The sequence below is a fragment of the Chrysemys picta genome, chromosome 8 (genome assembly GCF_011386835.1).
Source record: "Chrysemys picta bellii isolate R12L10 chromosome 8, ASM1138683v2, whole genome shotgun sequence".
NCBI lineage: Eukaryota > Metazoa > Chordata > Testudines > Emydidae > Chrysemys > Chrysemys picta.
In genome coordinates, this window is record NC_088798.1 from 71,866,673 (window position 1) to 71,890,542 (window position 23,870).

The 23,870-nt window shown below is 56.8% G+C and overlaps 2 protein-coding genes across 11 annotated transcripts in view; one reads left to right on the forward strand and one right to left on the reverse strand.

The window, feature by feature from the left end:
* Positions 1–4,442, forward strand: part of ARAP3 (ArfGAP with RhoGAP domain, ankyrin repeat and PH domain 3) — a 59,203-nt gene extending 54,761 nt beyond the window's left edge. For 4 of the 9 annotated variants that reach the window (XM_024107139.3, XM_005280878.4, XM_005280879.5 and 1 more), the window contains one exon: positions 1,073–4,442. In XM_024107139.3, coding sequence (XP_023962907.1) covers positions 1,073–1,690 — 618 coding nt within the window. In that variant the 3' untranslated portion in view covers positions 1,691–4,442. The remainder of the gene's footprint in view (positions 1–1,072) is intronic. The other 5 variants (XM_024107140.3, XM_042840731.2, XM_024107142.3 and 2 more) reach the window with 3 other exon arrangements.
* Positions 2,200–21,173, reverse strand: LOC101946429 (proteinase-activated receptor 4-like). Of its 2 annotated transcripts, none has more exons than XM_005280877.5 (2): positions 19,801–21,173; positions 2,200–9,102 (listed from the first exon to the last, which is right to left on the reverse strand). In XM_005280877.5, exons 1-2 carry the CDS (start codon positions 19,895–19,897, stop codon positions 8,060–8,062), a joined length of 1,140 nt encoding a protein of 379 aa, XP_005280934.1. In that variant the 5' UTR covers positions 19,898–21,173; the 3' UTR covers positions 2,200–8,059. The 2 variants fall into 2 exon arrangements, with proteins under 2 accessions (XP_005280934.1, XP_042696676.1); XM_042840742.2 differs by lacking the exon at positions 19,801–21,173 and adding an exon at positions 11,454–12,591.
* Between the last annotated feature and the right edge of the window lie 2,697 nt (positions 21,174–23,870).

Below are 23,870 nucleotides of genomic sequence, written 5' to 3' on the forward strand. Positions count from 1 at the left end.
CCATCCAGCGAGCGCCAGGCAGGGGTTAGCATCGTTCTAACACTCCCTGCTGTTGCTGAGAGCCCCCCAGGTGCTCTGTGCTGCGATGTCACTGCTCAGGTCAGGTCGCCCCAAGGGCACTTCTGGGGTGTCAGCAGGAAAGGACTGTTTTCATCCCCCTTTCCTCCCATGTGTTTGGAGCCAGCTGGCCCCATCATGCCAGTCCAGGGCTGCCCGCGGGGGTCTGAGCGCATGTGGAAGGAGCATGCCAGGTGGCTAGAGCTGGGGGGCGGGCTGGTTCTGCATGGCTTTGTGCTCTGTCTGGATCCCCGCCGGAGTCTCCTCACAAGCAGGGAAAGAGCCGGGGGTGGAGGCAGCGTGGCCGAGCTGGGCTGGGAGAGGCAGGGCCTGGCACTCAGAATGGCTCCGATTGGTGCTGAATAGCTTCTATCCATCCAGCTGATCACTCCAGCTCGGGCTTGGCCTCTGCCCTGCTCTGGGTGCCCGGACATGGGCCCCTTTCACCCAGACAAAGTCTGGCTTGATAGGCATTGAAGGTGGTGATAGGCTGGGCAGAGGGGGAGGCTGCCTGGGATGGAGCTGGCCAGGGGACACACCCTTTGTCCTAGCTCATGGCTGCTCCCAGCCTTGTCTGGGGCATGTGCAGAGCTGGTAGCTGAGAAGGCCCCAGAGTGGCAGTGAGGCAGGAAAGCCCCTCCTGCCTAGGGCCAGCCCAGGCCTGGGGGAGGCTAGATTCCCTGATGTGAGTAAGGCACAGGAGCCACTTGGACGCAGCAGCTCCCCCTGAAGCAACCTGGGGCTTGCACACACACACCCCCATTGCTGGCAGACGTCCCAGAAAGGCCCTGCCCTCACTCCCCGGCAGCCACCTGCTGCTCCCATGGCTCCTGTGCTTGGTGCACAGTGAGGGCCCATAGATACTTGCTCTCTCTGTGCCCCCCAGCCCATGTGTGGAGGGATCAGTCCTGTGCAGTGTTCCCTGGGTCTGGGCCCCTGCTGCAGGGGACTCGCTCAGGAGGCACAGGGCATGATGCCCAGTCCTTTCACCTCTCTCCCCTTGGCCCTTGCCCAGCCCATGAAGATGCACCAGGACTCGGTAGAGGAGCAGCAGGAGGAGGCAGTGGACACAGAGCCTGTCTACGAGGAGGTGGGTGACTTCCCAGTGCTGGCCCCACTGCGGCTGGACGGAGGCCTCCTGGCCGAGCTCTCCCAGGTGCCCGCCGTGGACAGATCAAAGAAGCCGGCCCTGTTCCCAGAGCAGCCTGCGCCCCCAGCACTTCACTCTGCACGGCCCATCAGCCCAGAGCAGAGACCGTCTGGCGCCCACTTCACCAAGTCGCTTTCCCTTGAAAGAGATCTGACCCTGGAGCCTGAAAAGACCCCGGAGTGGGACAAGTCCCCTGGGCTCAGAGCCACCCAAACAGCCTCACTCGAGAGAAATATGGATCTACCCCGCACGCTGCCTGCCCTGGGGAGGGAGCAGAACTGGACCCGGAACCCCCCACGCCCTGCGCAGCTGCCCCTTCCTCTGGAGCTGTCTCCCAGCCCTGAACCCCTGCAGGACGGCACCAGGAAGAGGAGTGCCCAGCTGCCCATGCCCATCAACGAGAAACTCATGCAGGAGCTCAGCAGCATCATCCTCAAGAAGAACGAGTGCCAGGCAGACGGGCCTGGGCAGCAAGTCACGTGACCTTGCATGGCAGTGCCAGCTGCAGGTAATGTCCTGTGATACCTGAGCCCTCTCTGGACACTCCTACCTTGCTCCCCATCTGGCATTCCCAGGGCTGGCTGCCATGTCCCCACCTCCCCCAACCCAGAGGAGCCCAGCGAGCCACCCCAGGATGGGACACAGCATTCAAGCCTCCAGCCCTGCCCTCCCAGGGTTCCTCCAGCTCTCTTGCCTATGCCAGGTGGTGTCAGCTAAAGGCAGTTAGTGGGATGCAGAAGTTGGCTCTGCCCCTTAAGGCATTGAGCCAGAGCATTGTCTGCCCCCAGAGCACTGCACCCACAGCAGGGGGACACGCCAGCTCCAATACCTCCACAGGAAGGCATGGGACTGGAGCCTTCCCTGGGTCATGGGCAGGGCAACTGAGGCAGGAGGAGGAGATTGTGACTGATTGTGCAAAGCAAAGGGAAGTCACTGAGAAGGGAAAAGCAGAAACTAAATTACAGGAAGGAGGCAAATTTTTGCAAACATGCATTGTGCCTGGGTGTCTGCGTGGGAGGTGTGTGTGTCTTGGGTGGCTCCAGTGTGCATGACGTCTGCATGGGAGGTGTATGCGATGGCTGTGTGTGGTTCCTGTGGCACAGTGCCTGTGTGGGAGGTGTATGTGATGGCTGTGTGTGGTTCCAGTGTGCACAATGCCTGTGCCGGCTGTGCAGGAGGTGTGCGATGGTTGTGTGTGGTTCGAGTGTACACAATGCCTGTGCTGGCTGTGAAGGAAGTGTGCAATGGCTGTGTGTGTTTCCCATGGCACAGTTGCTGTGCCGGCTGTGCAGGAGGCAGTGCTGTAACAAGGGCAAGGCTAGTGAGGCATATGCCTCGGGCACACAAAGCCGGGGGGTGGGGGGCGCGTAGAAAGTGGTGGAGAGAAAATAAAAAAAGCTGCTGGCAGGCACAGAGATATTTATAACCCAGGTAATCTATCCCTGGGCCCCCCCCGCGCCTCCCCCAGTGTCCCCTGGCCCCGACTTGCTCCCCCGCCCCTTCCTGCCCCAGAGCAGAGCAGCTCCATGCTGCCTCCCTGCCGCAGGGTTCTAGTGCCCCCCATCTCCACTGCCAGGGCAGACTGACTCTGAACCTGCCCTTCCCCCTCAGACCCTTTCATTTTCCAATAGGACCCTCCAGCAGCACAGGGGGGCCCCCTGCCCACAGTCACTGCTCCTGCCCTATGCTGGGCAAGGAGGCAGCCCCATCCCTCACCCACAGTGAAGCTACAGTCAGGGGCAACAGCAGGGGAGGAGGCGCACGCAGCACCCCCCCTGAACTCACCACGGGGGAGGCGAGGGTGATTCCTGGACCTGAGAGGGGCCTTAGGAGCACATGCAGTGACAGTGGTGGGGGTGAGTGTGCTGCTGGGGGGGCAGGAAAGGGGGGCTCCTCCCCCAGAGTTTGCTGCTGCCGGCAGGGAAAGGGCTGGGGGGAGTCCTCTCTGGCCCCTGTCCCAGAGCAGCCTGCCTGCATCCCAAACTCATCCCCAGCCCTGCCCCACTCCAGAGCCCGCACCCCCAGTCAGAGCTTTCACCCCCCCACCGCACCCTCTGCCCGAGCCCTGAGCCCCTCCAACACCACAAACCTACCATTCCCAGCCCCAGCCAGAGCCCTCACCCCCACACTCCTACTCTCGTCCTGAGCCCCTCCCACACTCCAACCCCCTCATCTGCAGCCACAACCCACTGCCCTCACTCCTGCACCCCATCCCTCTGCACCCCTCCCATCCCCAAACTCCCTCCCCAAACCTGCACCCCAATCCCCTGCCCCAGCCTAGGGCCTGCACCCCAGACCTCCTCCCTCACCGAAACTCCCTCCCAGAGCCTTGGGCGGGTGGGGGGGCAGAGTTTAGGCAGGGGTGGGTTCTGGGCACCACCAAAATTTCTACAAACCTGCCACCCCTGATCCTGCCCTGCAAACCTGAACTCCCAGCATTCTCAGGACACATACTGATCCCTAGTGGCCACTGCTGATATCCAGCACCTCCCTCCTCTCTTAACCTGTGAGTCCCTCTCTGGATTAGAACTGGACTGGAACCAAAGACCATCTTGGAAGCAACATTACCATCCCAAGCAGTCAAAAATCATGAGTTGACTCCCCAAAATCACAGGCTCTACCACCTCCACTTCATTCATTCTTCAGCGGCAATTTGGCGGCAGGCCCTTCCCTCCGAGAGGGACTGAGGGAAACGCCGCCAAATTGCCGCCAAAGAGCCAGCCCTGGGGGAGGGCACAATTTTTAATTCTTGCCTCGGGCGCAAAAATACCTAGTTACGGCTCTGGTGGGAGGTGTATGTGATGGCTGATTGTGGTTCCCATGTGCATGATGCCTGCATGTCATGTAGTTTCCTGCACTGAGGGGTTGCCCTCCCATGGGGTGAGGGGTCCAGAACTGGATCGGAGATGGAAGAACACCCTGATTCTTGCTGTGTGGCTAGAGCTCAGGTCCTGCTGGTGGAGGCAGTGCCCATGGGAAGGGCCCAGCAGCGTTGGGACCTCTCCTGAGAAGAGGGGCTCGAGGAGGAATTAGGGGCAGTAGGCAAGGTCAGAGAGCAGCCAGGCAGTGAAGAGTCCTCCCTGCTGACCTGCGCTACGCCATGGCCCAGCACAACTCTGCGTGTGTCTATAGTGTCTGTATATACTGTGTACTTGCTGCCCGGGACAGGGCTCTGTTCCTGGATATTTATACCCATTCCCTCCACCTGCAGTGCAAATAAAAGACTCTTTTTGCAGCCAGAGGGTTCAACTAATGGGAGCTGAGCCACACAGACATGACCAGGGCATGTGAACCACAACACGGGCTGAGCTGTGCAACAGGGCCTGGGCCAAACCATGAGGTGTGACAGGCAGAGGCAGCTGGAAGGCTGTGACTGGTGCATGGGCGCCAGGGTGTGTGGTGAGCTGGGAGGGAGTGGGGGGTGCGGGAGCCAGAAGGGCATCGGAGTCCACAAGTGGTGAGCAGAGGAGGGTTGGGGTGTGTCACGGAGTCCCTGGACGATGCTCTGGAACTGCTCCCCACAAAGCCAGTCAGGACTTTGGGGAGCCTCCTCTCCCTTGGAGCAGACTGTCTTCAGGGCAAGAAGCTCACACGGCTTCACCTCCTGGGTCTCTCTTGGGAGCATTCAGCATATGCCCCTCCTCCCCCCCTCCCCCCCACAGCGAGTCCGCCCAGGCAGGGTCCTGGGGAAGCCAAAGGGTTCTGCACCTCCCACTTCGCAGTCAGACGTGACTCTCAGTCAGCCAGTAAAACAGAGGTTTATTAGATGACAGGAACACGGTCTAAAACAGAGCTTATAGGTCCAGCAGCGAACGGGACCCCTTGGCCGGGTCCATTATGGGGTACAGAAAGCCAGACACCCACGTCTGCCCTCACTCCTAGTCCCCAGATAGCTCCAACTCCCAAACCCCCTCCAGCCCCTCCTTCTCTTGGCTTTGTCTCTTTCCTGGGCCAGGAGGTCACCTGATCTCTTTGTTCACCTTTAGCTATTTCCTTGCAGAGGGGGAAGGAGCCCTGGCCATTTGTTGCCAGGGACACAGTGTCAGTGATTTATGTACACTGGCCTTTCCCCACCACCTAGAGACTTAAGAAATGCATAGGGGAAACTGAGGCACCCACACAGTATTCAGAGGAAACATTAAGAACAGTCCCACTTCATCACAGGGTGTTTGCCTGGTGTCACTGAGTGTGGGGGGGGGGGGTCAGGGCCCCGTATCCCCCTCTTCCTGCAATTCACTGAGACTCTCAGCCAGCCAGTAAAACAGAAGGCTTATTAGATGACAGGAACACAGTTTAAAACAGAGCTTGTAGGTACAGAAAACGGGACCCCTCAGTCAGGTCCATCTTGGGGGGTGGAGAGCCCAGACCCAGATTCTGGGCCTCCCCCTCCCCAGCCAGCTCCCAACTGAAACTCCCTCCAACAGTCTCACCCAGCCACACACCCCAGCTCCTCCTCCAGCCTTTGTCCAGTTTCCCAGGCAGAAGGTGTCACCTGGCCCCAACCCCAGGGTACGAAGGACAGCTGCCATCGTTTACGTGCTGGCCATCAAGTATCATCACTCAGTGAAGTCACACCCTTATTTCCCATCACCATCTAGTATTAATGCAGACAGTAAACTAGTAAAACTCCCATGCAACATTACCAGGTTAATACTCCTTACTCCCTATTCCGTCACACCTGGCACCAGCGCTACCCCAGACCGCGCTGGGGGAGGTGAGGGCTGTGGGCTGCCAGGGCATTGTGTTCCCCAGTGACCCTGCTGCCAAGGCCTGAGCTGTGGTCGATCAGCAGCGTGTCTGTCTGTGTGGTTAGGAGCCTGACTCGGCCCCAAGTGTGAAGCCAGCTGTGACGCGCTGGGCGACACAACGCAGTTGGAAGGACAGGAGGCAGGGCAAGTGCAGGCCCTTGCCTGCTGGGCAAGCTCCCCTCCTGGGGCAATGGTGCAGAGGAAGGAGCTGCTCTGGTGTACAGGGGCTGCAGTGTGTGGTGGGGGTTCCCTAGGTGCCTCCCAAGCCTCTACCCTCAGTGACACCTTCTGCCAGAGCCCTGAGGGGTTAAGCCCGGCCCAGGCTGAGCAGGAAGGAGAAGCTGCCTGCAGCTCCTGTTCTGGCAGCAGTGATGCAGCTGCAGCACATGGATGCAGGAGCCTACCACCACGGGGTGCCCAGAGTGCTGCTGGAGTTGGGCCTGTAGGCTGTTCCTGCATCCCTGAGCACAGGCCAGGTCCGGGAGCAGCCCCAGCCCCAGAAGGGCTGGGCTGAAACAGGCAAGACCCAAGACACCTGTGCAGTTTTGGCCTTCGGGGAAGGTCACACTTGTCGCCATGGACTCTGAATGACTGGCCAACTTCCAGGCCTGTCTCCCACAGTGGGAGCTCGGTCTCCTCATAGCCCTGGTCTCCTGCTGGAGGTCGCAGGGGGAGCAGGGAGCTGCATCATGGGATAGCACTCGCCCTGCGGGGAGCCCTGGGGAAGGGAAAGGGCTGAGGGCTGATGCTGATGTTGGAAAGGGGCAGAGCGGGGGCCGCAGCAGGGAGATGGCGGTCATGGCAGGAGCCTCAGTGGATGCACTCCCATCTGGAACCCTGGGCACATCTGGGGGGTTGAGGGTCCCATCAGGAGCCCAGGGCCAAAGCTGAGAGGAGGGTCACAGCAAGGTTTGTGCTCCAGCACTGGGGGTGTTCAGGGCTGCAGTGGGTCACCGAGTTACTGGCATGGAGTTGAGGTCAAGGTGTGGGTCGGCCCTGGGGGATTCTCAGGGTCACACTGGGGCTGAGCTGAGAGCACCCTGCGGTGAGGGAGGGATGGGCTCCCAGGGAGCAGCTCCCCCACCCACTATCCCAGGCTCACTTGGGGGAGGACATGTGCCAGCTGGGGGCTGTACACAAGACACACAAGGACACAGAAAACGGTGAGGGTAAAATCACTTTGCCTTTAGTTTAATGGACACGGCCGGGAGCGGGGCCCATGCTGCAGACACCTGTTCCAGGATCTCAGCCTCCTGTTTGCAAGGGAGCCTGGGTTGCCAATGCAGGGAGCCTGCCTGAGTCTGCAGCCAGCCTGAAACAACAGCTCCCAGTGGGAGGAACTGCCCCCTCATCTGAATGAGGGTGGATTCTGAAACCTAATGACAGCACAAACACGACCCCACTACTGAACATTGCACCAGTGAATATTTTACCCCCTTGATTCCAAACAGACTGAACAGGGGCCAGCAGTCCCTCTGCCAAACTGGCCACGTTCCCCTCGCCACGTCTCAGCGCAGCTCCACACTGTTAATACAACAACATGGGAGCACATTGACACGTGACAGGGGGCAGCAGCCAGTGTGGGAGCTGAGTTCCAGATTCAGTAACCAGGGCCCATGTCTCCATGTGCACCCCTGACCCTGGCCATGTCTGGACGTCCAGGACGCTGCCGGTTTGCAGTGTGTGCCCCCAGAGGCCACAGGGACCCTGGTGCAGCTGGTGAGTCCAGCTCATTGGAGCATGCAGAGCCTGAGGATACTGAGGGACTGATGTGCATTAGGTACCGAGCCCCATGGGGTATGGCAGCACCGCTTAAAGGGGAAGGAACTCAGCCAAGGACCCAGAGGGAGGCAGTGTCAGTGCTGCTCCTGGTCCCTGTCTCCCTCTCCTGAGATGGCACCCATGGCATGGCTGGAGGTGCCCTCTGTGCAGCTCGCCCGGAGCTGGGGCAGGGTGAGATGTGGGCCCTGCGCCACAGAGGAAGCGCTGGGGGCAGAGCTGGGGAGCAAGCCATTTCCAAATGCTTGGTTGCCCCATGGGCAGTGGTGGGGGAAACACAAAGCAGTTTCCTAGTCCCCTCCCACTGCCTGAAGGCTCCCCTGGCCTAGGGCTGGCTGTGCTCACTGGACCTCTGGGGCAGCACCTGCTTCTCGGAGGCCCTGCCTGAGGAGGACTTGTTATGCCCCATCCGGCAACAGGGCCTGGCCCAGAGCTGGGCCCGGAAGTCCCGGGAGACGTAGAAGTAGATGAAGGGGTCGAGGCAGTTGTTGAAGGCGCTGACGGCCAGGGCCAGCACATACCAACTGTAGGTGAGGTTGTGCCACTCGGGCTGGGGCTGCAGGTAGTGGAAGAAGAGCAGCACGTTGCTGGGCGTGAAGCACAGGGTGAAGACGAGCAGCACCAGGGCCAGGAGGCGTACCACACGGCCATAGTGCCGCCCCTTGTGGAGCAGCCGCCGCAGCACCCAGCCGTAGGAGATGGTGATGAGCACGAAGGGTGCGGCGAAGCCCAACACCACCAGCGCAGGAAAGTAGTAGGCCAGGTCGCGCTCCGTGTCCGGCTCCAGGATGTCATGGCAGGTGGTGATGTTCAGCTCTGGGACGTGCTGGGAATGGCGGTAGCGCAGCAGCGGGCTCAAACCCAGCCCCACGGCCAGCCAGACACCCACACAGACTCCCGCCGCCTGCCAGACATGCCGGGAGCCCCTCCACAGGAAAGGGTGCACCAGCGAGATGTAGCGGTCCAGGCTGATGCAAGTGAGGAAGAGGATGGAGCCGTACATGTTCCCATAGAAGAGGGTGACCAGGGCACGGCATGCATAGTCCCCAAGGAGCCAGTCGTTGCCCAGCAGATGGTAAGAGATCTTGAAGGGCAGCAGGAAGGTGAAGATCAGGTCGGCACCGGCCAGGTTGAGCAGGAAGAGGGTGGAGGCGCATTTCTTGGTCTTGGTGGCCAACACCCAGAAAGCCAGGGCATTGGCTGGCAGTCCGACCAGCAGCACCGTGGAGTAGAGTGTGGGGAGGAGCAGTGTGGTCACTGGGCTGCAGAGGTAAGACTTCAGCCAGGAGCCGGAGAACGTGGCATTCCTGCTGGCCTCCTCACTGGCTGGGAGGCGGATCATGGCTCGGCCTTTGATTTGACTGGGTGCTGCAGGGCCAAGAGAGAAGGGTTAGGGCACTCCTACAGTCTGCAGGCCAGGAGCCTGGGCACAGCCTGCTGCCCCCCATGCCAGGCCTGCAGATCACCAATTCTCTGCCCAGCCCCTGCTTGGGGCACTGCGCAGGCAGGGGGAACTCAGACCCATGTGTATCCCAATTCTCCAGAAGGGGACCCAAGGCCACAGAAGGCAAGAGGCTCCCAAGGCCATGCAGCCAGGCAGAGGCAAAGGCAGAGGCAGGATAAGAACCCAGGAGTCCTGGGTCCGAGTCCTGTGTGTAAGCCACAGACCGGCCTTCCCATGACTGGAAATAGCCACCAGAGGGCAGCGTTCTAGCACAACGCTGGGTCCCAGTAGACTAGGGTGACCAGACAGCACATGTGAAAAATCGGGACAGAGGGTGGGGGGTAATAGGAGCCTATATAAGAAAAAGACCCAAAAATCGGGACTGTCCCTATAAAATCGGGACATCTGGTCACCCTACAGTAGACAAGGTCGGGGAGGGAACATCTGATGGGGAGAGAGACAAGGTTTGAGCCACACACAGCTCTCCTTCAGGGCTGGGAAAGGTACCCGGAGCCAGAGGTGTTTGCAGGCCCCATCACCTGGCATGGGCCCTTGCAATACCCATTTATGATCTCTCCACCCTGTGTTCAGCTGTGACGCCCCGAGGCTACGTCTACACTCAAACCGCTACTGAGGCACAGCTACTGCACTGCAGTGCTTCAGTGTAGCCACTGGGGCATGGGGCGGGTCCTCCCAGCGCTGCTATTAATCCCCCACCAGGCAGGCACTGGAAGGAGTCTGTCCCCAGAGCACTGTCCACACAGGGGGAGGTCGGCTTCACACAAGGCTCCGGGGGTGGATTTTTCACCCCAAGTGATGGAGTTGGATTGCCTTACCCTGGCCTGAGGCCCTTTGCCAGCTGAGGAAGAGCTCTATCTAGCCTCAGAGCTCGGCTCTCCCACTGACAGATCTGAGCTCCCGGGCACTGGAATACCAGGCTGGGCTCTGCCTGGAGCCCTTTCACCCCTGGGATTATCCCCATTGCAGCCCAGCAGGAGCTGCCCTAGACCCATCACCCAGCCCAGGCCAAAGAGACACCAAGTACTGGTAATATACCACACTGATCACACCCCTCCCCCCTCGGCAGCTCCATGGGGAGGGCGGGGGCAACTTCTTGGGGGGCAGATGTTTGTTGAGGGTAGGGGATGGCTCTTGCTCCAGCTGAGGAGCAGGGTTGCATTACCAGGCTGGGTGCCTGCCCTGAGGAGCTGCCAGTGTCACCCTGCCACTCCAAAGGCAGGACAAGCATTTGGGGGAGGGGCGCTCGGTGTGGGGGAACCAGAGGGAGGCATTGAGGTGGACTTGGAATAGGAGCAGGGATGGGCAGCCGGGGGGAGCTGAGGAAGCCAAGCGGGCGGCAAAGAGGGCCATGTCTGCGTGACCTGCATGGTGCGGAGACTGGCGCAGTCAGCTTGAGGGGAGCAAGGAGAGCAGGTGTGGGGACCAGGAAAGAGGATGCAGCACCAGGACATGCACAGCACATGGTGAGGGAGAGGTGGGGGGAGATGGGGTCAGCATGAAATGGGACAGCAGCCCCCCTCCCCAAGGAGATGGCAGAGAAGCAGTGGGGGATTAGAGGGGAGAAGCAGGGGAAGGTGGTGTATGGGGGGGCAGGGATGGCACAGAACCCCGAGGCATGGGAGGGGGAGGGAGGAGATGCTGGCAGGGCTCAGCCCCTGCTCTCGGCTGCTCGCAGCGGGGTCTCCCCAGTCTTGCCCATGCTGGTGAGGCCAGGAGCATGCAGAGTGCTAGAAGCACAGGGGAAGAAGGGAGCCGCTGCAGGGGCGGACCCTGTGGACTGAGTGAGGGGGACCCCATTTGGGAGCGGGCTGGGATGTGCAGAGGGCAGACCCAGGCAATGCCCCATCTTGGGGGCGCTCCCCAGAGGACACACTGTCTCCCTTGTCTGTGTTATGGCTGCCTCCTGCAGGGGGCACTGCAGGGCAGCCATGGCAGAGCCACAGAGCATCCCACTCCGGCTCGTGTCCCGGGCGGGGGAGGAACGAGTGGCATGGATGTGCTCTCCAGACCCAGCCATGAGCCCTGCTATACAGGCACTGCGGGCACATGGCCCTGCCTTCGAATCCCAGGCTCCCAGAGTCTGTTGCTGAAGCTTCTGGGTGGATGTATAAGCAGTGACCAGGAGGGGGCACTGAGAGCCCCTGCTGTGCCCCCTCCCCCCTGGGAGCCCCTGCTGTGCCCCCTCCCCCCTGGAGCCTTCCCACCCTGGTGAGCTGATCCCTGCACACTGAGCCCCAAAGAATCCATCACCTACCCCCGTCATCTCTGGAGCAAGGAGCTGGTTGAAGGCAGAGGATGGCGGGGCCAGGGCTTCCTCCAAGGACTCCTGGCATCAGTTCAGGGCCAGATGGACTGGCCCAACACGGCCTCCATCCCCAGGACTGAGCCGGCCAGGCTCCAGGTTAGGTGTCAGGAACCATATTCAAAAAGAAGGAAGGACCCGAGCCCCTGACAGCCCTTTCCCTGGGCCCAGCCTGCTGAGAGCTGCCAGAGTTGTGAGGAAAAGCCCAAGGACTCAGTCAAAAATCTCCTAGATCAAAGGATGATGCCAGGCCCAGCAGCAGCAGCCCGGTCATGCTGCAAAGTGGCAGATGCACCAGGGGCGTGCTGTGAGCTTCTACTGCTCACTGAGGTTTTCACAGTGTCTCAACTTGCTGGCCCCCCACCCTCCCAGAACACGCAGCCAGACACACACAGCCTGTGCTCCCTAGAGGTTGTGATGTCGGGACGCAGTGTGCCTGGGTGGCTGGGGTTGCTGTGGCCCAGGGGCAGTTAGTCTGAGCCCTGTTCTGAGGAGGAGCCTGGCACTCTGCTGTGCATTACAGGTGGTTGCCTGGAGTTTATGCTTTAAAGCGTTCGAGAGCAGCTAATGCTTAACTAAAGCCTGGTTCAAAGTACCAGACAGACACTGTTACAGGAAATTAGCGGCAGTTTGTTGGTATTCTGTGTGGTAGGTCTGGCCTTGACCGCTGGGAGCAGAGCACTTTAACCATGGGGCTCGTGGTAGTAGGCTACTGAGTCGCCACGTTAAACTGTGTTTGAGACAATTCCATCTGAGCCCTGCTCCAGACAGACCCTGAATCTCTTGCTGCTCTGATTGCAGGTGTTTGTTCTAGCAGCACTGAGCAAGAATCATGTGCCCACAGAGCGCACTATCGGAGTTTGACGTGTGTTACAGCAGCACACCCTCTGCCCCTACCCCTCATCCCAGGGTATGTGCAATGCAGATCAGCCCTTCCTGGTCAGGAAAGAAGAAAGCCTAGCTTGCCTAAGAAGCAATGGCTAAGCAGGGCCACACTCCCCAGCCGCAGGGATCTGAGTGGGAGCAAACCAAAGGCAGGGCAGACAGAAGGGGGTCCGACTAGGAGCAATGGGATGAAGTTAAGGAGAAACGTACACAGGAAAATAGCAGTGGACTTTTCACAGGGTGGACCGGGCTGGTAGCACCACCTGTTATTAAGGTTGCCCAGCGCGTCCTGTTACAGGGCCCTGTTTTCAGTTCCCTACAGCTTTACCAAACTTATCCACTTGGGCTGAAATTGTCCATGCAGGGTGCCTGCCTCAGGCTGAACTTTGGGGGGGAAGTTGCAGCCAAAATAGTCCAGCCATTTGCAAGGAACTAGGGTGGGAGACCGAGATCCACCAGGAGGCCATGCTGAGCACCACAGGAAGATTAGGCACCACAGGAAGTACTGCCCAAAGGGGCCATAGTGATAGCACCCTTCAGGCTTCTGATTGGCCCATGCTCACTATTTAAGCCTGGAGGGTGGCCCAGGAAGTTGTCTGGATAGAAACACAGACTTCTGGCTCCAGACTGTGCCTGGCTTCCTGATCTCTGTCTCTGACCCCAGCCTCAGCTCTCCACCCCTGCCTGACCCTGACACTTACCTATTGATCATGGCTCTAGTGATTAATCCAGTCCCTGCTTGCTGACTGCCGCCTCATGGCCATCCTTGATGTGTGGCCGCCACCCCAGCTGTGACTGCTAGGCCAGATTGCCTACGTCCCAGGCCCTCACACCTGGGTTATTAAAGCCTTGAAAAAGCAAGCCAGGCCCAAAGAGGCCAGGGACTGTGAGCCCTTCATCTAGGGCATCTGGCCTCCTGACGTTGTGGACTCTTTACCATCCTGAAAGGGGAAAGAACTAGCAACAATCTGGCCAGAAAGCTGAGGTGACATCAAAGACCCAACAAGCAGGCTAGATGGCAATTGGTACATCAAAGGAATAGGGAAACTGAAGCAGAGTTGCTGTGTTGCCTGGTTTTGCCACAAGGGGGCGCTGAGGATTGACAGTGACCTCTGCCAGTATGCCCACCAATGTGTGCCATTCCCAGACAGTGTCTTGGTCTGCAAGGCACATGACAAACCTATCAAACAGAGACAAGTACTCACCACCCAGCCCTGATGCCAGTGCAGAAACTACAAATCACTGAGATGCAAAGGAGCAGGAACTGGGTACAACTGTGGCAAACACCCCTTTTACCAGTGGAAGTCCCCAAAATACTCAAACCAAATTGGAAACCATTTTTGTTGTTGTTTTTCAGTTTCCAAACCTCAAAATGAAACACAAAATACTGAAATGTTTTGTCTGGAAAGTGGCATCATTTTTCCACTGAAAACTTCTAGCCAAATGGACCTGATCTCTTGGAGTTCCGATAAAATCCAGCCAGGATTTTTTCGTTCAAAACCATGTTGACCTGCTCTACTTGCTCTAGTGTTGCAGTGATTTTGGAAACCAACCTGTACAACTTAATCAGGAATGCCCCCTGGGCTCTGTGTATCCACCATGAGCTGCTGTCGCCTCCACCTAGGACAGCAGAAGTACATTAAATCGTGATGGGCCTCCATTGTAACAGGAAGCCCCTTGGACAAAAGGCTGGATTTTACCGTGGAAAACTGGTCTGTCAGGGGAGTGGTTGTCTGGCAACAAAGGCACCTGCTGGGGCTCACCTGACTGCAGGTATAAAGGGCAGAAGCTGGTGTGTGTGTGTGTATGTGTTCTCTCTTTCTGGTCATTTTTCACCAGTTTAAAAATGTGGGGGGACCCATCTACCTGAAGATGGCCTCCCAAGGAGCTGAATGGGGGGAAATGCAGATAGGGTTTATTTCTTGTTCAGCCAGTCACTCAGACAAACAAGTCTGTTTACATTTGCAGGAGATAATGCTGCCTGCTTCTTGTTCACAATGTCACTTGAAAGTGAGAACAGGTGTTCGCATGGCACTGTTGCAGCCGGCGTCCCAAGATATTTACGTGCCAGGTGTGCTAAAGATTTCTATGTCCCTTCATGCTTCATCCACTATTCCAGAGGACATGCGTCCATGCTGATGACAGGTTCTGCTCGATAATGATCCAAAGCAGTGCGGACCGACGCATGTTAATTTTCATAATCTGAGTCAGATGCCACCAGCAGAAGGTTGATTTTCTTTTTTGGTGGTTCGGCTAATGTAGTTTCCGCATCAGAGTGTTGCTCTTTTAAGACTTCTGAAAGCATACTCCACACCTCGTCCCTCTCAGATTTTGGCAGGCACTTCAGATTCTTAAACCTTGGGTTGAGTGCTATAGCTGTCTTTAGAAATCTCACATTGGTACCTACTTTGTGTTTTGTCAAATCTGCAGCAAAACTGTTCTTAAAATGAACATGTGCTGAGTAATCCGAGACTACTATAACATGAAATATATGGCAGAATGTGAGTAAAACAGAGCCGGAGACATACAATTCTCCCCCAAAGAGTTCGGTCACAAATTTAATTAATGCATTATTTTTTTAATGAGCATCAGCAGCATAGAAGCATGTCCTCTGGAATGGTGGCCGAAGGATGAAGGGGCATACGAATGTTTAGCATATCTGGCACGTAAATACCCTGCAATGCCGGCTACAAAAGTCCCATGTGAACACCTGTTCTCACTTTCTGGTGACACTGTAAATAAGAAGAGGGCAGCATTATCTCCGGTAAATGTAAACAAACTTGCTTGTCTTAGCAATTGGCTGAAAAAGAAGTAGGACTGAGTGGACTCGTAGGCTCTAAAGTTTTGCATTGATTTGTTTTTGAGTGCAGTTATGTAACAAAAAAAATTCTACATTTGTAAGTTGCATTTTCATGATAAAGAGATTGCACTACAGTACTTGTATGAGGTGAATTGAAAAAATACTATTTCTTTTGTTTATCATTTTTATAGTGCAAATATTTGTTATCAAAAATAATAATATAAAGTAAGCAGTGTATACTTTGTATTCTGTGTTGTAACTGAAATCAATATATTTGAAAATGTAGAAAAGCATCCAAAATATTTAATAAATTTCAATGGTATTCTATTGATTAACAGTGTGATTAAAATTGCAATTAATCGCAATGAATTTTTTTTATCACAATGAATTTTTTTGAGTTAACCGCGTGAGTTAACGGCAATTAATCAACGACCCTAATCTGTGTATTTCTTGTGTGTGATTTAGTAAAGAGCACCAGTGTTATGGAGCTCTGCGCAAAGTGTTTGTATGTTCCATGCTACCCCTGAGGCAGTTAACTGTAACCCAGAAGGTTCACACTTTTGCTGAGGTTCTGGGAGAACACGTTTATGCTCCAGGGTGAGTCCAAGGGCCAGTACTAGTTCAGGGGCACCATGCCCTTCTAGAAAATATCTTCAGAACGCCTTGTGTAATGGGCATTGGACAGTGAGTCTCCCGGTCCTCGATTGCAGAAGCCACCAGATCTTAACAGAGCAACAGTGCGCGTATATATAGCTAGGCCTGCTTTGCATGTGGTTACTAAAATCAGTCACCAACAGTGCCCGTGTGACTTCCTCTTTCTTAATGTTGTGCAGAAACAAAGACTCAGCACCTGCCGTCAGCCTAATGCTTCGTTGCTGCTGCTGCACCACACAGCCTGGAAGTGCCCTACAAGATGGGCCCGAACTCCTGCCTTAGCAACCTTCAGTGCAGAACCTGAGCAAAGTCGCTCTGCTGAATTCCTGTGTGTTAGAGCCATGCCTGACACAGATTAAATAGCATCAGTACCAAAATGAGGCCCCATGGCCCTGAAGCTCCAGCAGGATGGCTAGATGGGAAAGCCCCTGGTGCTGTCAGTGGTAGGGATCGGAGAGGAAATGTGTGTGTAGCATGGGGCCACACCCCAAGGGGCAAGTTCCAGCAGATGCCGAGTTCTGAGGCCTGAGACTTCGGCCTGCTAGCAATTGAGCCGCAGACACGAGTGTCCGCAACGCTTGAGAGATGCCACGAGGGGGCGGGGGGGTTGGAAATTGGAGCCCTTGTGAAAGGCCAAGCAAAGGAGCCACGTATAACACGTCACGTGGCAACCCAAACTTGGACCAAGTGAGAATGGGCTGAGCTGTAGCAAAATGGCCAGACCACTTGGTAAGAGCTGATGGCTGGGCTTTTGGGAGCTGGATCCTCTCGCAGACACTAACACAGCCCCAGCTGCAAGTGACAACTGGTAATGGCGCCCAACTCACTAGTGCTGAGTCTGAGCAAAGGCTGGCTGTTGGAGTACGTGACCTCAGCCGCACAGCCCAGCGGAAAGCCTGAGTAAGCAGCCTGACCACGGCTGCTCAGAACTTGGCGAGGAGCTGCACTGGTCAGGTGGAATACCCCAGCGGACAGCACTGGCAGCAGCCTGTGTGATGGGCAACGTCCAGGGGAACAGCCGACAAGGAACTGAGCACACAATTCACTCATTGCCAAGCCAAGATGCGACCAGAGCGTTATCTGGGCTGACACAGCGAGGAAAGCCATGTCCAACTGCCCCACTGGAAAGGGGGACCTGGGCTGCACTGACAGCCCCGGGGAGGCAGATATAGCAACATCAGAGATACAGCTATATTTCCCATGGCATCTGAGCCAACCGAGATAGCAACCTGAGTGCAGAGCAGGGAGGTGCCTGCAGCTCCCCTCACGCACAGGGGTGATTGCAGCCCCAGCAGGATTGCAGGGCTCAGGAGAGAGAGAGAGACTCTGCAGGCAGCGGTTGGAATCATGGTCTCTGTTTGCTCTTGCTAAACACAGAGAGTTTTGCCAGGACGCAGGCATTAGTGCTGACTGGAGTCTGGCAGGGGGGGCAGGTTGGATGGTTAATGCATTTGTGCATTCTTTATGCCTGTGCCAGAGAGGATGTTACAAGTCGATGCATTAAGCTCAGCTGCCTGGAGCCAAGTAGCTGGCTCCACACAGCTGAGCTTAATGTATCGACTTGTAACATCCCCTCTGGCACGGGCATAAAGAATGCATGACATTGCAAGGTATGTACATGAGCACAGCACTGCTCACACTGTGCTCCATAAAGCTGAGCCGTCCTCCTCCCCCAGCCTCCTTTACATCCATTGGATTCTATGGCAGCTGGTCGAGTGGCCGAGAGCGTTGGACACTGCCGCATCCAGGAAGTAGTCATGCAGGGAGGCCATCCATCGACCTGCTGTGGTTGTGATACCTACAATGCCCTTCCTGAATATGATACTGTGTAGGATTACCATATTTCAACACTGAAAAAAAGAGGACACTCCACGGGGGCCCCACCCCTGCCCCCATTCCAACCCCTTCCCCGCCCCCATTCCAACCTCTTCCCCAAAGTCCCTGCCCCAACTCCGCCCCCTCCCCTGAGCACCCTGCATTCCCCCTCCTCCCTCCCGCCCCCCGGGCTCCGGCTGCTGCTGCACTGGGGAAGTTGCTTTGGCCCCCGCTGCGGTGGAGAGTGGCGGGAGCCGGGAAAGTTGGAGCCCGGGGAGGAGGCGGCTGCGTGCTCGGATGCCGCCCGCCGCCTCTGTGCCCCAGCAGATCGGCAGATCGCAGGAGTTGTAAGTTTTGCTGCAGCCACTTGCACTTGGGGTCCCCTTACCATGCCTCCCTATTTTCCCGGACATGTTCGGCTTTTTGGAAATTCCTCCCAGACGGGGATTTGAGGACCAAAAAGCCGGACATGTCCGGGAAAATCCGGACGTATGGTAACCCTAATACTATGGGCCCAGTGCACCAGCCCCATTTATGTCTGTGAAGCACTGTGCATCCAGCCCTGCCATTGTCCACAGCAGGGAGAATTTTACGAGTGCACAAAGCAGCTGAACCCAGGAATTCAGGTGCGTGGGGTGGGGCGGTTCCCAGGGATGGAGGTCGAGAGCTCACCTGAGTTGCAGACAGGAGGGCATAAAGCACCAGGGGAAACCAAAAACCTTCAGGCAAGATTGTCAACATGGGTGGCTTAAGGTCAGGCTCCTGGGTCCATATTTAGGTACCTAAGTGGATGGCCTGATTTTCAAAGGCAGTGAGTCCCCAGCAGCTCCTGTTGACTCCAGTGGGAGCTCAGCACCTTTGAAAATCAAACCACTCCTTTAGGTGCCTGAAGATGGACGTAGGAGCCGATCAGCAGTCCCCAATGTTCCTTGGTCATGTTTCAGACCCAGCTGGATGGATTTCCTGCAGCCTGCGCCCAAGCCTGCCCCTTGGCTCTTGGACCAGGCAGGGAGCATTGCAGGTCAGCAGGGGCATTTGGTGTTATTTCTACCCAGCCAAGGCGGAGGAAGGGAGCCCTGGCCACAAGCCCATGGCTTTTTCATTTGGAAAGTCTACCAGCTGAGAAGAAGGAAGTGCACGGCCACATCCCTCCTCCCCCAACCCCAGCGAAGTCTCAATCTGTCTCTAAGACAATGGTACGTGCACTCCTAGGGGCATGCAGAGATCTTCCAGGGGGTACATCAACTCATCTAGATATTTGCCTAGTTTTACAACAGGCTACAGAAAAAGCACTAGTGAAGTCAGTACAAATTAAAATTTCATACAGACAATGACTTGTTTATACTGCCCTATATACTGTACACTGAAATGTAAGGACAATATTTATATCCCAATTGATTTATTTTATAATTATATGGTAAAAATGAGAAAGTTGTTCAGTAACAGTGTGCTGAGTCACTTTTGCATTTTTATGTCTGATTTTATAATCAAGTAGTTTTTAAGTGAGGTGAAACTTGGGGTACACAAGACAAATCAGACTCCTGAAAGGGGTCCAGTTGTCCAGAAAGTTTGAGAGCCACTGCTCTGAGATAAACAAACAGCTGCCCCAAACGCTCCCAGCTCCAAATGGGCGGGCACATCCCTGCTCCACAGCCTCGGCAATAGCAGTCCTCAGTGATAACAGAGCTCATGGGCCCTGACATCCTGACAGCAAATAGCGGCTGGGCCAGCCGATCATAGTGGGGACAGGAGGGCTCAGTCCCAATGCAGGACGAGCCCTGGGCTATGGGTGGGAATTTCATCAGACAGGTGTCCAGCCGAGGCCTCTGGGAGCAAGAAATCCTTGCACCAAACAGGAAGCCGTGGCAACGCATTCACCCCGCGGGGCCTTGGCCTCACCCACCAGGCAGCTCGGCACCTAGGCAGGGAGAAGGAAGAACCCATTTGCCTTACGCAGCCTTAGGAGCAGTGTGTCCAATTCTACACAGTCAGGACTGAGAGTCTCCCCCCCCAGAATTGCTCCCTGCCCCCTGCTGCAGTGAGCCCAAGAGGGGAGACCCCCATGGGCGTTGGGATGGCTTGAAGCGGGGGTGGGGGGCAAACCTCCTCACTGTGTGGAGCAAAGGAGCCTCGCAGGGCGCTTACCTGTCGGGCATTGCTCAGCCCAGCCCAGCCAGATGCAGGTGAGCAGGAGCGAAATGCAGAGAGCTGCAGAGCATGGCCCAGAATGCAGGGACATCATGTTTGCAGCTCAGGCAGGCTTGGCTTTCTCTGAACTGGAGCAGCGAGTGCAGCACATGCATGGTGCCTTGCCAGGCTCTGTAGAGTGCTGGATGAGGGGACAGCCTCTGAGGGGAGAGTCACAGTGATGACACAGGCGCTAGACGTTTCCTTCTGGTTCCTTTTCTATCGCTTTCTCTTCCTCTTTCCTTGCAGGGCAAGGTCTCTGTCAGGGCCGGCTCCAGGCACCAGCAAAGGAAGCGGGTGCCTGGGGCGGCCAATAGAAAGGGGTGGCATGTCCGTCCGTTGTTGGGGCGGCACCTATGGGTCTTTGGCGGCAATTTGGCAGCGGGTCCTTCACTCACTCTCTTCCTCTTCGGCGACACTTTGGCGGCAGCTCAATCAGGTTTCTCTTTTTTTTTTCTTCACCGCTTGGGGCGGCAAAAAAGCTGGAGCTGGCCCTGGTCTCTGTGATTCTGCATTTGAACACCCAGGGCAGGCGCTCACACCTGAGGGGCTGACAGAGCAGGCCTGAAATGCTCCCAGCCACCGCATGTCTCTGGGGGCATACAGCCAGGGTGGTGTAATGGCAACCAGACAGGGGGTCCGGATTTTCAAATGCCTACACCTGCCAGGGAGAGCCAGAGACATAGACATGCCATAGGCACGCATGGCAGCCAGCAGTTTGTGAGACACTCTGTAGTCAGCCCGGTGAGCCAGCGGTGGGCCCTAAGCAGCAGAATCATAGCTCAGCAGTGTAACGTATTTGTAAAGGTATTTAGCTGCACCAAGACACTTTGGAAAGTCCCTCTCGGCAGCTTTAAAAATCTGGCCCAGGTCCCTTAGAAACATACGCGGCCAGCAACCAGTTACTGGGGCTGAAAGGAACAAGCAGTTCCTTTGGCTGGCCAAAGACTCCTCCCCACCCCATGCCCTTGTGGGACAGACCAACAGACTGGAATAAGGATTAAACCACTGGGTTCTCTAGCCGTTTAACAGAGGCCTGTAGAAATTATTCTACACATCTGGAGCATTTCATAGAGAACCGGGTCCTTTTCCGAGGGGAAGCCTCTGGAAATTCCTCGCTCTCCTTTACACCCGGGAGGACTTTTCCCCAGGGTGCACACACTGTAAGGTCCAGTGACAGATGGGTGAGTCCCAGAGAGCTGTGAATTATGGAATGACTAGGATGGGCAGGGATCGGATGCATGGTGGGGTAGGACAGTGTGCTGCAGGCTCCCAGAAATGCTGTGGCTGCTTGCTAAGATGTTCAGCTCTCACTGAGGCTTGCACCGAGCTGGTTGCCGCTCACTCAGACCGCTGCTGCGGTGTGGGAGCACCCGTCATTGCTTTAGCTGCAGCAGCTGCTGCAAGGGGAACTCCCCTCCTGCATCCCCCCCCCCCCCCCCCACACACACACACCGTGGTGCAGGGATGGACTAACTCATCCCCACTTGCCCCATTGCTGGACATACCAGTGATGCACAGAGAGGAGCCAATAGAGCAGGGCCAAGCTGCAGCACTGAGTGTGAATCTTGCAGCACTACAGCCCACCTCTACATGCAGCTTCCTGGTCTGCTCTCCAACCCGCCCCCTCCAACCTCCTGCTGCCTTTAGCTTTCTCCTGAGCTGGCCAGTGCAGGCACCTCCTTAGCAGCAGGCTGTCAAAGCAGCACAACCCCCAGCAGACCCCCACCTCTCATCCTCCTCTGGGGGAAGAGCACTTTAGAAAACTTGGCCACAACTTCCTTCTCCCGCCCATCCTTCCCTGACCAGCCAATCAGGCAACTTCCTGCAGTGAGATACTGGGGGCGGGAGGAAAGAGCAATGGGAAGAAGGGAGAAGGAGCCACTGGCCCAGCTCCCTGGGCACTCTTTGTGGGTCCCCTAGAAAAAGGCCAGTGGGGTGACTGTGCACTGTGGCTCCTATCTTCTCACCCCCATATTTCAAGCCATAACTAACAGCCCAGGCTGCTGCGCTGTTGCCCAGGGCCTCTCTTGCCTGCAGCCTTACACCAATAAAGCACCAGCAAAGAGAGCAGAAATCCTGCTGCCTCCCAGCAGGACTGGGGCAGACGGGGCAGTTCAATGTTCCCGCAGCATGGAGCCTTCTGAACAGCAAAAAGCCCTGAGCCGGGTTCCAGCCCTGTGCAGCTGGCTGAATAATGGAGATGGTGAATAATACTGTTATTCAGTGAATAAATTATTCAGGAATTTTCTGCATTATTCAACCAATTCTATTTTCAGAGTGTTCCGAAGAGCTGGGCTGGTGGAACAGGGCACCGCAGGGACACTGCAGGAACCAGGCCTAGCAACATCAGAGCTAGCACCAGGCTTCAGAGACTTGGCCTGGGGTGGAGAACATGGCAGAGCTCAGAAGCAGTGAGGCCCCATGGCACCTTTTCCTGGAGGTCAGGCTAGGCCTGGGGCAAGACTGAGAATGGGCCTGGAGCAGGGGGCCCCAGCCTCTGTCATTTAAACCACCAATAAACTCACTGAGGCTTGGTCAGATCTGTGCAGCAGAACACCACAGTAGGGCTGCCACCTGTCCAGGTTTTCTCAGGAGCATCCATTTTTTGAGGTAGCTGTCCCAGGAAAGCTGGATGGGTGCTCAGTGCCTACTGCCAGCTGGCCAGTGTTATGGGCTCAGGATCAGCCCACATGACCCATATTTTGCACCTCAGAGTTGGGAGCCCCACCGGTGTCCTTGAGAGCCCCATTGGGCTTGCCACCCTGGATCTGGCTACAGGATCAGGTCCTAGCATGTCAGCTGACATGCTGGGTGTGATCATCATGGTTAATGTTACAAAACAGTTCCAATGCTAGAGCTAGCTGCAAATTCCCGTTTGCCCAGCCAGAGAACCAGCCGAAACCTGCCCCTGCAGGGAGACTGGCTAGTCTCGGATGAATTGAGATGATAAGTCAGGCTGTGTTTCTGGGCTAGGAATCAGAAGAGGGATTTGCCCAGCTACAAGGTTCTGGCCTTGTTTAGGTGAGAAGAGCCTGGAAGTGCCTGAGCACTGAAAGGTCATAGCGGGCAAGTCACTAGAGCACAGTGGGGAGAGCAGCATTGACCCATGGATTGGTTTAAAGCAGGGGCGGGCAAACTTTTTGGCCTGAGGGCCGCATCAGGTTTCGGAAATTGTATGGAGGGCTGGTTAGGGGAGCGGGTCGTGGCCCGGCCCCCACCTCCTATCTGCCCCGGGACTCCTGCCCCGTCCAACACCCTCTGTTCCCTGACGGCCCCACACCGGGACCCCTGCCCCATCCACACACCCCCGCTCCCTGTCCGCTGACCGCCCCCAGACTCCCGCCACCCCATCCAACCCCTCCTCTCATTCCTGACGGCCCCTCCAGAATTCCTGCCCCATCCAGCCACCCCTTCTCCCTGTCTGCCCCCGGAACTCCTGACCCTGACTGCCCCCTGCCGCCCCATCCAACCCCCCCTCCTTCCTGACTGCCCCTGCGGGACCCCTGCCCCCATTCAACCTCCTATTCCCCCCACCAACCGCCCCGAACCCTATCCACACCCCCACCCCCTGACCACCACCCCGAACTCTCCTACCCTCTATCCAACCTCCCCTGCTCTGTGCCCCCTTACCGTGCTGCCTGGAGCACCGGTGGCTGGTGGCACTACAGCTGCGCCGCCTGGCTGGAGCCGGGCCACACCACTGCCACCACCATCACGCAGCACAGAGATCGGGTCAGGCCGGGCTCTGCAGCTGCGCTGCCCCAGGAGCTCACAACCCCACCGCCCAGAGCATTGCACCAGCGGTGGAGTGAGCGAGCTGAGGCTGCGGGGGAGGAGGGACAGCAGGGAGCTAGCCTCCCAGGCCAGGAGCTCAGGGGCTGGACAGGACGGTCCCGCGGGCCAGATGTAGCCTGTGGGCTGTAGTTTGCCCACCCCTGGTTTAAAGTAACAGCAGAAAATGCAGGACTGAGCAAATGCCCATCCCTGGGGATTTAACTAATACTCACTACTAGTCACTGACCTGT